General features: G+C 32.0%; 2 protein-coding genes across 2 annotated transcripts; one reads left to right on the top strand and one right to left on the bottom strand.

Moving 5' to 3' along the window:
• Positions 1-222: 222 nt before the first annotated feature.
• Positions 223-7,151, bottom strand: LOC139527280 (interleukin 17-like protein). Its single transcript, XM_071322624.1, has 2 exons — positions 6,907-7,151; positions 223-946 (listed from the first exon to the last, which is right to left on the bottom strand). Exons 1-2 carry the CDS (start codon positions 6,919-6,921, stop codon positions 296-298), a joined length of 666 nt encoding a protein of 221 aa, XP_071178725.1. The 5' UTR covers positions 6,922-7,151; the 3' UTR covers positions 223-295.
• A 3,912-nt stretch (positions 7,152-11,063) lies between these two features.
• Positions 11,064-13,808, top strand: LOC139527278 (uncharacterized). Its single transcript, XM_071322621.1, has 2 exons — positions 11,064-12,823; positions 13,406-13,808. Exons 1-2 carry the CDS (start codon positions 12,044-12,046, stop codon positions 13,583-13,585), a joined length of 960 nt encoding a protein of 319 aa, XP_071178722.1. The 5' UTR covers positions 11,064-12,043; the 3' UTR covers positions 13,586-13,808.
• The last annotated feature ends 247 nt before the right edge of the window (positions 13,809-14,055 follow it).

The following is a 14,055-nucleotide window of genomic DNA, read 5'->3' as shown; positions in this document are numbered from 1 at the left end:
TAAATGTTCAACGAATAACAAATTTACTCGAATGTTGTATGCATACTTTGGCAAAACCACGAAATTACATCTTAGGGGACCTTAGCGGATATCAGAAATTTAAAAAAACAACGTTGTAAATACCTTTATTCTGTAACACATAGTTCATTAAAAATGCAGACAATAAATAACTGATATGCACTATGTTAAATGCACATGCCCTTTACCATACATACAAAAAAATGACACGACAAGTAAAAATTTACCGAGAAGAATAACATCACCAGCTGTTTCTGAATAGATTGATATTCGGTTTTTACCCAACTTGTTTTTGTGGGACGCTAGATGGTAAAGTTGTTGTCGTTTCACGAACACTTAGTAATTTTTGCCTCAATAAGGTTTTTCTGAAAAAGCTTAATGGAATAGAAGTAAGTTCATGGTCATTCACCTTCTCGAATATTCGTGTACAAACAAAAGCTACCGGTACGTTATATTTGTCTTCTTTATATTGACAGATACCATTGACAATGTCATTGCTTCTTATTAGAACTTTGATAATACGTTCAAGTGGTTTGCAATATGTATTTTGAAGACTATCTGTTGTTATACATGATTTACAGTGGGTTTTAGCTACATATATAGTCTTTGGATATCTGGTCTCAATGGTATCCATGTGTGGAAACCACGGACATGACGTGCGTAGACTCAAACTCTCTGCTGTTTTCATATGTCTCTTTGGGCATGTACCACTATTCCGATATTCTGTAGATTGAAGTAAGAGTTCTTCAAATTTTTTGTTAAGTGTAGAATTTTCCCAGCCTTCATACATGAATAAAGATTTCATGTTTAGATTATTATTTATAGAATTAAATCTGTTTTCAAGATCCTTCTGAGATGGCTCTGTGCAATTACAGCTCTGTACATTGTTGAAATATGTCGAAACAAATACTGATATATAACAGACAACCTAGAAAATAAAAACGAAATCAAAATACTAGTATGTGAATTACACTTTCAGTGGATGGTAGTAATTGGTCAAGTTGAGAAAATGTGTTGTTTTCATGCTATAAGAAACTAATTGCATTTCAACCAGATGTTTGTCTTTCGTTAATTTTTTTTCGTTAATTTTTTTTCTTCTTTTTTTTCACATAAATAAGGCCGTTAGTTTTCTCGTTTGAATTGTTTTACATTGTCTTATCGGGGCCTTTTATAGCTTACTATGCGGTATTGGCTTTGCTCATTGTTGAAGGCCATACGGTTACCTATAGTTGTTAATGTTTGTGTCATTTTGGTCTTTTGTGGATAGTTGTCTCATTGGCAATAATACTACATCTTCTTTTTTATATGTTCACTGTTAGGCTATGGCAGTCATGTTAACGCACAAAATAGCTGAAATTGATCAGGTAGTTTGAAAGGAAAAGATTGTTGATTAAATTTACGAAGAAGGACGTTATGGAATTGCAAAATGTTGCATTACTCTTTGAGTTGGAAGATCCGCTTTTGATTTCATGTTTTATTCGTACATGGCATTCAAAAAATCAATCGCTGTATTTTACTTCTAAATTTCATGACAGGAATCATTGACAGAGTCCGTCCTGAATTTTTTATAACGCTATATAACATATATAATGTTAAAAATTATTCAATATGAACAGGTCATGAATGAAAGACCACCTAAAACGAATGATAAAAACATTTTACTACATTTTAGCAGATAGGAGGGTCTGGATGTTAGGTAAGGGTTCCTTCAATTCTATAGTTCTTAGTTGTTTGAAGCATGTTTTTTTTTATGTACAAAGTTACGTTTATTCTGTAAGTTTCTCTTATTGATAATCTTCACCTTTTATATAAGCTTGGGATTTCAAATATTTTGGCCACGAGCATCACTGAAGAAACATGTGTTGTCGAAATGCGCATCTAGTGCAGGAAAAATTGGTACCGTTAATGTTATTCCAGTATCATATAAATACTGTATATCCTTCATTTCTGTACTCTTTTTATTTAATTTCTTTTATTTTCTAAGAAATAATTTTGCATCCTATGATTCTGAATTTTTAGTTTGTATTCTGATTTTACTCTATCGGGTTCTCTTTTCATTATTTTTGTCTCATTTTTATCTATACTTTAGGGATTTTCGAAATAACAACTTTTTTAAAATACTTTTATAAATTGATACTGTATATATAAAGGAACTTCAAAAAGCAGAACAAAATTGAGGGTCCTTGTAATTGTTTTCGAGATATAAGCCATGGCAAATTATGCGGGAAATATTTCTCTCTAGACTTAAATATATTTAACATTTGCATCCTTTTTCTTTCAAAATTGTAATAAAATAAGAAGGATTTGTTATGTTTTTCAAATATGGCCTTTAAAAGTTTTAATGCTACATCATGGATAAAACCAGAGGATTCTGAATATGAAAAACAAGAGGAGCGAACATCCTTAAGGTCAAGTAACAGTAAATGAACGCCGTCTAGTGGATTCCGCGAAATATTGCGACGTTTTGTACGAATTACGTCCCTTTGACCAGATTTTGCAATGTTAAAATTGCACCCGGCGACTTTTCGATGGGACAACGTCAACGGTAAATTTGACGGAAAGTATGTTACTTCTAGGAGAATGAACTTGTTTTTCTAAAATTAGAAATTGAAAATTAATATGAAAACAGTCCTGAAGACGATCTTCAAAATAAAAATCAGGACGTAAGGGGAGAGAGTTTGTATATCTGCCGACCAGTTAAAACAAGTGTGAAAACTGTTGCTCACTACTATTTCTACATAGTTGTGATGAGGAAAAACAGTGTGGTCTCAGAAGTATTCTATATGTAGTATGTCAAAACTTTCCTTACAAAAACCCTATATTCACTGGGAAAAGACATCGTCTAGCAGAAAATAAGCAGAAAGGGTGCAAGTTTGGGACATTAATACTAAATTTAAAACTTAGTATTGTACGGTAAGACTATAATATCTCCCATATTTTGAAAATTATCACACCAGTTGGAACAAGTACAAATATTTTCAAATTAGAGAAAAGGAAATGAACCACATAAACTAATACTGGTCATAAATTCGCCGCTAGCACTGTCAGTCAGTCATAGATGGCACTAAACTATAATACACTTAAATTAATTAACCTTGCTCACGGTTGGAACAATAGTTTAATATTCATACACAGTTTTTAGACTATAACAAATTAAAAATAAGCAAAAATGATGTTTCACGATCATTAATCCATCGCTACATTTTGTAGTCTAACGTTGTTTTTTGTTTTTGTAATGGTGCTTTCTTTCACGTCCGCAATTTCGATGTTAAAAATAGAACACAAATCTTTAAATAGATACATGTATAAATAGTATATGACGTTTGAATGGTTTGAAGATTTATACAGGGCTTAGTATCCTAATAGTATTGATTCGTATGGTTGTCTCCTCAAAGGAAATTGTTATATATATATATAGGTAAAAATTAACCGAATAAAAAAATGTACCCTAGCTGAAAGTAGAATCTCAAATATACAATAGAACTGTTCTCAATTCTATTTCACTCAAAAAAACTTGAAGGTTGAGAACGAGATTATATCGATCACCTCTATATCACAGTACTACTATATATACCGACTGAAAAATATGCACAGTGTCACAGACTTTCAGTACCTAAAGTTAAATGTAAATCCCGTAAGTAATAAGTACTTCAACAAGACAGCAACCAGACAACAACACAAGGCCAAAAGAAAATTAAAAAGAAAAAGACATCTTATGATATGCATTTGACGGAGTGCAGGGGTCCTGATCCCGAAATCCCGGACTTAAAAACATGAAATCCCGAGGTCCCGAATTTATAGATATTTCAATCCCGCCATACCGAAATTCGAAAAAAAAGAATAGCCGGATCCATAAAGGATTAATGACGAATTTCCGTGCTGAAAAACACCCGATCCCGGAGTCCCGTTTAAGGTCCCCCTCATTTGTGTAGATAGACTAAATAACAAAACACAATATTACCAGTCATGTCTCAGTCTGTGTGCGATTGTTTTTTTTTTGTTTTTTTTTAGGTTGGGGGGAAGGGGGGAAGGGGGGGGGGGGGTTGTAGACATATCAAACATAAATACATGTATGTACATCTGTCATATGTCTCAACCTCCGTTAATTTGGTTTTCTCGGAAATGTTTTTACACGATGTATTTTCTGGAAAATACACTGTACTACAAAGACTACAAATGTCTTGAGGGAAAGCGAAATTCAGAGAGAGAAGCACAATAATTTATTGTCACATATAATTAGATCTCAAAGGGAGTTGCAGAATAACGGATACTGGCGAATGTCAAAATTGAACAAAAAAGTTTGCAAAATTATAAATAATAACAACGGAAAATAAAATAATTAGTTAATATAATAGTGTAGACCATGCGCAGAATTTTACAAAATCGTTAATTGAAGATTTTACAGAATAAGCGTTATATCTAAAGGTAAAGAACATTTAGGTCCACACTTCATATGGACCCTTAAAAATCGTTGGATTATCTTGGTGTTGCTGGTCAGTAATGAATAAAAAATCACTGGTCAATTTAAAGGTTGTTGTAAGTGATGCAATATATTCTTATTTTCCTGTTCCCCTTATGTAACTTCCAGTTTTATTAAAGTTTACATTCATCAAAGCCTAAGTTTAATTTAGTTTCCTGTCATTACTACCCCTCCCCCTTTATTTGTCGCATGTTGTGTATCATGTACTGAATCTATATATACTTCGAGCATACATATGTACACTTATGGAACAATAACCATCTATAATACTAAAATTACGAGGTCCAATTTGTCAGCCGTCATCGGGTAAAAACGACAAATCAAAGAATTCAACTCTATACATAACTAATATAGGACAATGGTGTAGATTAAAAATTACACCACTCCAGACCCTTTTGTTTTCAGCATAATTGATATTGCCAATAATTAACAAGTTCCGGGTCGAATCCGATACCGATACAAATAGTATATTCAGCTATTACCTTATCTGTACGTTCCGCATTTGACAGGCGCAACACCAAACGGTGTATTTAGGATTTTCCTATATACACGGATCATAATCAAAGGACTGACACTACTAAATTCAATCAGTGTCAAATTGTTCCCTATTGTAGTTTTATTCAGCAATCAGCAAGTCTTTCTAAGATAACTAATATAGGACAATGCTGTTGATTAAAAAATACTCCATTCCTGGATAGCCAGGACCTTTTGTTTTCCAAATAATTAATATTTCCAATAACTGATAAGTTCCAGGTCGACGGGTTCAAACAGAAAGATTTGAAAGCAGAGAAAACTGTGTATCTTATAATCGACATGACTTATCAGATGACAATACCAATTACTAAAATAAGGCTTAAGCATAGTTATATACTTTAATTCAGTCACGGACCCGCGATATCACGGGTGTGTACTAGTCTTGTTTAGTAAACTTTTTAAAACGTTTTTGTAGACTTGTATACAATAAATTTTATACAGAACAAAAAAGATATTAACAAAGATGTCAGTTTGTCTGTGTGTTTTACTTGTTAACTTGAAGATGTATAAATAACCACATGACACTCTTTCAAGAATTTGTAGAATCATTGACATAATGTTTGTTATATATGCGATGTTAAGCAGCAGTATATGGACAGAACACGTTCTGTCGTGATATAGTACCAAAACACAAGCTTTTACATGTTCAACATGTTTATTACATGACAAAGTTCAACTATCTCTCATTAGAGCAAATATTAATAAAGATCAAAACCCTGACCACATGCAAACAGACAGCAAAGTACGTTCTAGGATTCAAACTGTAGATGTTTTGCGGAATAACTATAAACTATAAAGGGGGACGGACGGACGGAAGGACGGACGGCCAGACGGAATGACGGACGGACAGACGTACAGGGGTAGTTGAGGGGGCATAAAAAAATATAGCTTCAATTACATTTTTATTGCGTCAACTTGTAGACAGTAACCCTGATGATTTCTATTTTTAAGATTTTACCATTTTTGCGTTCATGTACTTACAACGTATTTTTGTCTGAATTAGTAATTGTTTTGGATATGTATATTGATAATGAACATACATGTGATGTATCACATTTTTTACAACCTATATCTTTTTAAAATGTTCCATAAAAAAGGGTCTGATTGGGGTTTACGGAATACAGAATAATGGACAAAACTTGCAGAATAAAATGCAAAAAAGAAAAAAAAAAAAGAAAAAGTGTATAATGAGGTGCTAAAATATAAAGAATAAAGGATATTGGTAATACTAAATAAAAATTTATGATAATTATCCAGACTCTTAAGATAAAAAGAATCTATCAATACGAAACACATAATCATCGTGCATAATCAACACGAAGAACGTTGGAAATTATTAGCATGATAACTTGACGTTATATAATAAAAATTACGACGTCACGAATTTTGATGTTTTTTTTTGTTTTTTTTGTCAAAATGTTGGGTTTGCATCGCTTCTACAGGGAAAACGAAGTCGGTGACCATATTTTTTTTTAATATCATCTAATTCGTAAGATAAAGAGGAAAAAAATATTAATTTACAAGAAAATTCTATGGAGCGGTTCTCGTGATTTATACCAGAAATCAAAAATTGTAGAAGAAAAATATAGATTTACCCTATCTATTCAATGTAATTTAGTACCCTCTCGGACCATTCTAAAAATGGATTTTTCTTGAAAACGAAGTCGGTGACATATACTTTTTTTTACATTTTCTGATGTATATTTTCAATATCTAATTGAGTTCTAAGTTTTAAAAAAATCTATGGACTAGTTTATTTACTGATCCTTGACCTTAAGCCGATCAACACCCTCAGATAGTATAACTTCAGGAAATGAACTACAACCAAGTGATTTTACAAGTATAAAAACAAACTTGACTACGATTCTACTTACATCAAAGTAATTCATCTTGTCGTGTGCTTATGTTTTTGGTCAAGTTAATAATTAGGAAACTTAAATTATGAAGAGTAGTAAAAAATACATTAATTTATATATCACTTTATCAGGATGTTAAAATATAAATAGATTGATGGAAATCAAATTGGAATATTTTGGAAGATACTTGGCATAAATCTCCCTAGCAGATTCCTATTCAGTAGTTTTTCCGATATAACCTTACATCAGTTTATTATAATATAATATTCAATAATCCCTCATTTTTTTATGTTCCTGATTTGCAAGTCGTGTTTGAATTTATTGGTCAACATATATCGGTAGTCTTTGGCAAGCAAATACCAGAGGAATTTTACGTTGTACTTAAGTTTGTTTAAGAAGCCAGGGGATATTAATTTTAATGTTTTAACGATTGATTGTTAGATATCATGTCTATTGACAAAGATTGTTATGACTTCCTAGACTTAATTCTAGATAATAATAGTTAGTTTATTTATTTAAAGTGGATTGAGAAACAAGTTATTGCAAATTATATTATTCACCTTCCGACGGACTATCATCGTTTCTCAATACCATACTCGAAAATGGTATCGATAGAGAGATGAAAATTCATTCCCTGAATTTTCTCCCCGGAACGTGGATCGAACCAGGAACCTTTGTGTTAGTAGTCCGAAGCGCTTACTACTACATTACGGCTCTCAACATGGAGTTTAAAATGTGAAATCAATGCAAATATCTATTTGTGAATCTATAAATAATGCAAGCAGGATAAGATGCAGAGGAATTATTATGTATGAAGTCCACACAAAAAGAAGGTCTTCATATTCATATCACAAATTAGTTTGTTTAAAACTGAATTGTTTGTAGTATTGAAACGATGGTTGTAACATGTGGAAGTGTATCTGCTTAAACTTTGATAACACCTGAAATCAGAACATCACCTATTTGAAGTGAGTTTCTGTCTGCTCAGTCTGAAGTTTTTTTGTAGGTGTTTTTTGTATGTTTGTATTATTTTTTTGTACTGTTGGTTGACATATGGTCCTTTAAGATTTTTGCCATGCTAGTTTATTATCAATTCAAATTACTTTTAGGAGAATTATGCTTTATTCAAACGATTAATGAAAATGTCCAAATACACACAATACCAGCCTTAAAACAGAAATTGAGTAACAGTAGACAACCGATTGGCATTTTCGACAAAAACAAATGCAGTCATTTTAATAAAAAAATCTTCATTTTTTTTTTACTATATTTACATGAAAATATATCGTATTGAATTGTTTGATATTCAACAAAAACATTGCTCTAGACCAGCTATGGTGCAGATTTATAAAAACATTATGGATTTTCTTAATGCTCTTAACGTTATAGATTTTTTGATGCGATTGCATTAGGTTTTTTTTTCTGAATTCTTTCCTGTTCGGCTTCCCGACAATCTTAAATTAAAGTTCTTAACAAAAACGAAACAATGCTCTTCAACTTCGTACTTATTTGGTTTTATAACTTTTTTGATATGAGCGTCACTGATGAGTCTTATGTAGACGAAACGCGCGTATGGCGTACAAAATTATAATCCTGGTACCTTTGATAACTATTAATCCTATTTGATCAAAAATGACTGTGATATATGGTCGGTCTATGAAGAAATAACATAAAAAATGTGGTGCATACTGAATAATGTATCACAGTTTTTTTTAAGATATTTCGGATAGGCAGAAAAAATATTATAGTTATTTCTTATAATTTAATTTCTAACTCCATTTTAACCAGAGTAAATCATGAAAAAACGTTAATGACATCACGATCACATGATAACAATATGTCCATTTACTGATAAACAAAACAACGTCAGCCATTCAAAAGACGCGTTATTTCAAAAATTAAATTATTATAAAATATTTCTAAAAAATGTATATTTTAATTTTGTTTTATTCAACATTTTTTTGTGGCCAAATATTTTATTCCATGATCAAATCTGAAATGACAAAAAACGGAAACCACATACATCTTAGCGATTTAAGAAAAAATGACACATTTTTTATATACTTTCTGAAATGTGTATTAAAACTTTAGAAATCTGTAATCGATTTTGACAAAGCAACACGTGAGACGTTTAAATCCCAGTTTTGTTTTTATAGCTTATAAATAACCAATATTTGTCCAATTTTTTCAAATTTATTATTGATTGAAAGGCTATTTAACTGTTATCTCAAAAAAAGAAGATACAAATTACACTATTAAAATTCATTAAACCAATTTAAACAGAAATCCTTCAAAATGAAAATGACAACAAGACAAGCAATTATAATAAATATCCCTTCATTAATTTTACAGACGCCATCACGAGTTGGTTGACCGTTATGGAATAACCGTTTCACAGATGATATCGTAACTACAGTACCCTTCCCTTATCACGAATATGACCTACCGAATTATACTATTTACTGGATTTGTAATAAACACACGACGGGTGCCACATGTGGAGCAGGATATGCTTACCATTCCGAAGCAACTGAGATCAACCCCAGATTTTGGTGGGGTTCGGGTTGCTTACTCGTTAGTTCTCTATGTTGTGTCTTCTGTAGTTCTATTTGTCTGTTTGTCCTTTTATTTTTAGCCCTGGCGTTGTCAGTTTATTTTCAATCTATGAGTTTGACTGTGTCCCTCTGGTATCTTTCGTCCCTCTTGTACACAGAAAACTAAAGATATATATTTATAGGAAGCCAAACCAAACCCAGGGTTGTAAAAACTCACCAAAGATATCAGTCTTGTTATTTGGTACGACAGAAGATCGTATGTTTTAAACATGATTTAATTATTAGAGCGCTCAATTCAGAACTGTATGGAGGCTATATCAAAAACCAAGCTGAACAATAATGGTATGACTGCCAATGAGACACATATCCACCAAAATTTTAAACAAAATAAGATGTAAGCTATGTCTTGTTTGTAGGAATAATTTGTGTAGGGATAATCTAGCAGTACACCAAATTTAGGAAATATGGGCGCATACATGATATTTCATTTCAAAATAGAATTATCATTTTTTATATTTTAAAAAATTGTTGCTACTCCACATGTGACAGCATATGCTTATCGTGTAATACGCAGTATTCGGTTCTGTCACCACAGGGTTTCCGCTGGCGGACGCCGTTTTCGCAATTTGCGAAAAAATAATAATTATGGTGATTAAATTAATCACTTGCGAAAACAATTGGCGAAAGAAATATATTCAACAAATTAGTTTCATCCATCTTGTTATTTATATAATTTTTTTCGGGTTTTTCGGACTTTACCTGATCAGACAATACTCGGAAGTCACCTTGAACTCGTAACGATTTTGACAGAAAATCAATAATCAGCTGATTGAATTTTATAGCTGTAGTCAACAAAGAATTAATTAAAAAAGGTGTTGATTGTAATGTTTGACGAAATTTTAAAATAATTAGGTTAAATGGCATCCATCACATGTTCCTTGAAGGATATTTTCACAACTTTGCAACGTTACGTGTTTGATTCAAACTTTTGACATCTCCTTTGGTTCGGAAAGAAAAAAAAAGCTGACGAAAAATGTACAAAAGCAAGACAATTTTCCGACTTAAAAATTTAGCCTTCAACTTTGATATAGATATTGATTTGAGAGAGTATTTGAAAAGTCGTTTTAAAGACGCACGTGTTTCAAGCATAGTTTTACGCCTTAACTTTTTCATGTCCGATGGTCCAAAAAAGAAAACGGTCGTTATGTAGAAATATAATCAACAGGTTGGGAACAACCCCTCAAATGAGGGATAACCTTTCAGTGCAATGACTGTCCCTTAAATAAAGGATTAATTTCATGTGATAAAAAAATGTTTTGTTGTAAAAACCAATAATTCTTAGTACAAACGACACACATCTATATTAGTAGAAGAAAACTTCCCACAAGACCTATATACAGCTATCTTATATCATTAGGGCGAAATATGTCCAAGAATTTTGTAACACTCCTGGACTTCTTGATTATTAAAAGTCAAAAGACCCCTCTTGTTCCAAATAATTATATTTTTCCCCCTTTAAAGTTTAAAAAAAAAAGTTTTTCTTTTTACCTCTCTACAACAGCAAAATTACCACTTTTCTGAGGGACAGTCCCTCATTTAACGGATATCTACGGAAGCCCATAGGGGACCTAAAAAAAAAAAATTATTTCGTTATCTCAATATAAATATCGTTATTTCGATATAATTAAATCGTTATTTCGATATAATTAAATCGTTATCTCGATATATTTATATCGTTATCTCGATATTTAATTTATTTCGTTATCTCGATATAATTATATCGTTATCTCGATATTTAAATCGTTATATCGATATATTTATTTCGTTATCTCGATATAATTACATCGTTATCTCGATATATTTATTTCGTTATCTCGATATAATTATATCGTTATCTCGATATATTTATTTCGTTATCTCGATATAATTAAATCGTTATTTCGATATATTTATTTCGTTATTTCGATTTAATTATATCGTTATAACGATATTTATTGTTTTTCTTGATAAATTGACTTAAGTCACGTGTTATATACCAACATGGCGTCTGGGAATGAACAGGTAGAACCGAACGTGAGCATTGTTTCATCTGGGTTTTTGACTTTGTTTAATTAATTTTGTCTGTTGTTGGCCAACTTAGATTGGAAACCACCATTTTTTATACAGCCTAATGGGACTAGATATTTGAAAACAGAACCAAGGTCCTGTTAACAACTGTTATCATTATTCAAAAGGCAAAGTCCATATATATTTACAAGGCAGAAACATAATAAGAACACGAAAAGCTAAAAAGAAAGCAAAACCCCACAGATAACTAAACATAAATGGGCAAATAGTACTCACAAAAAAAAAATTAACCAGAAGCATGAACTAAAACTATTTTTTCTTGTTTTGTGACTTTCTGTGGGAAATTGATGAGACGGAGAGCCTAAAGTATTACTTTCATTCAATAATTTAAAAATACATCACTGTATATTGCACAAAAATACGGACTTTTAAGAGGAATTTACTAGGTAGATCTATGAAACCATTATAAACTATCATAATAATTTGCGTTTTCTTTGCAGAAGGTTTTCCGTCTTGTGGAGAATTATTTCTACATGAATTTACCATACAAAGACATTGTAGAAGTTTTATTGTTAAACCATGGCATTTCTTTGTCTTTACGCCATCTAAAAAGGATTCTACGGAACATGCACTTGTCTCGAAGGAAGGAATATACGGATTTACGTACGGTAATAAATTTTGTAGAATCAGATGTAGAATCAAACGGTTCACACGGATATAGATGGATGTATAATAAATGTGTCCTACATGGATTGAAAGTAACCAGAGAAAGTATTAGACACATTCTTAAACTAGTTGACCCTAGAGGAGTAGAAATGAGGTCAAAGCATCGCTTAATCAGAAGAAAATATTTCAGCCAAGGCCCCAACTATTGCTGGTATATTGATTCATACGATAAACTCAAACCATATGGCCTATGTATTAACGGTTGTGTAGATGGCTTCTCGGGAAAAATGATGTGGGTTAAAGTAGGAAAAACTAGCAGCGATCCAAAAGTCATAGCAAAATACCTTATTGAGGCTATACAGAATGCAGGTTGGTATCCTTATCATATGAGGGGTGATATGGGTACCGAAAATGGCACAGTTGCAGCAATGCAGAATTTTTTATCAAGAAACGAAAGAAATGAAGATTCATTCATTTATGGAAAAAGTACTTTAAACACTCGAATAGAGTCTTGGTGGGCAATTCTACGCAAACAATGTACAGGGAAATGGGTAAAAGAAATGAAGGATCTTAGAGATACTGGGAATTTTACTGGCAATAAACTTGATGTTAATCTAGTACAGTTTTGCTGCATAAAGTTATTACAGGTATGTTATTCATCTTCACATGAAATCCTTCATCGAGGTATTGTGTTGGAGATGTATGGGTCACGGGTATGGCGGTAGGGTATGTGTGTGGTGGTGGTGGAGGTTCAACCTTGAATATCTTTCTGAGCAGGTTGGTTTGTTTTTCTGGTTGCATTACTCATTAACTTTGGTTAGGATTTGAAATTTGCTGAAATTATATTTATTATTGAGTCTAAACATGTTTTCTGCTCAAATTAACAATGATCAGCCATCTCTGTAAAATTTTGAAAAAATGCACGTGAATGTTTTTTCACTTGGCCAGAATGAAAGGAATACAAGTCATTATAATCACGAAATGTCAATAAAATATAATCAGTCTTATGTCAAATTAATGTACCATTGCTGTCTTTCCAGTAAGGTCATACTTATTATATTTTATGTTTAGGACATTTTCTGACAAAATTCATAGTTTGAGGATTCATAAAAATAAAAAAAATAATAAAAAACTACGGTCTCAGCATTATCAAGCATTTTGCTCCTCGTCCGCGTCGCATTTGTAGAAGTGCAGTGGATAGTATACATGTGTCAATGATTATTTTTCAGGCTGAACTCGAAGAAACAGCATTGGTGTGGGATATGCATCGTATCAGGCGAAGTCGTTCAAACCTTCCTGATGATCGTCCAATAGCTCTTTACTTACTACCCGAATTATGGGCATCAGCAGATTATGTACAAAGTATTTCGGATGATGAGTTGGAGACTTGTATAGGAATGCGCACATGACGACCTTTTTCCATGTGAGGAAGAGTTATTTGAACTTGGTTGTTTGTACATGAGGCCTAATCAAGTAGATCCTCCGACAAATATAAACGAATGCAAAGCTCTTCACTTAGGTCTTCGTCAATGGTTACTTAGTCATTTGTGAATAATATTTGACATCACACAATTATTGAGTGTTTATCCGTAAAACGCAGGATATTTATGGATTTGTGAGTATTTATGTTTGATAATGAACTATGTTGATATCATTACATAATCATTAAGCCTCGAGGATAGATAGATATCTGAAGGACAATGATAAAAAAAATTAATAAACAAAATACAATTCTCAGATAAATCTTCATTTTACGAATTCCAAAGTTTGAAGCACGTCGTCTTCTGTTCAACGTATTTTGCGAAAAAAAAAACTTATCATTTAACATTGTTTAATTAAATTGTATGATGTATATAATATTCATAATATTATAAGCATT

The sequence above is a fragment of the Mytilus edulis genome, chromosome 6 (genome assembly GCF_963676685.1).
Source record: "Mytilus edulis chromosome 6, xbMytEdul2.2, whole genome shotgun sequence".
Classification (NCBI taxonomy): domain Eukaryota; kingdom Metazoa; phylum Mollusca; class Bivalvia; order Mytilida; family Mytilidae; genus Mytilus; species Mytilus edulis.
The sequence above is the reverse complement of the archived record's forward strand: the minus strand, read 5'-3'. Positions and strand labels throughout refer to the sequence as shown.

Excerpts from the sequence above, each read along its gene's own strand:
- LOC139527278 (XM_071322621.1), top strand. The coding sequence starts at position 12,044 with ATGAATTTACCATACAAAGACATTGTAGAAGTTTTATTGTTAAACCAT. Across the intron at positions 12,824-13,405 it reads GCTGCATAAAGTTATTACAG|GCTGAACTCGAAGAAACAGC; the intron begins GTATGTTATTCA and ends ATTATTTTTCAG.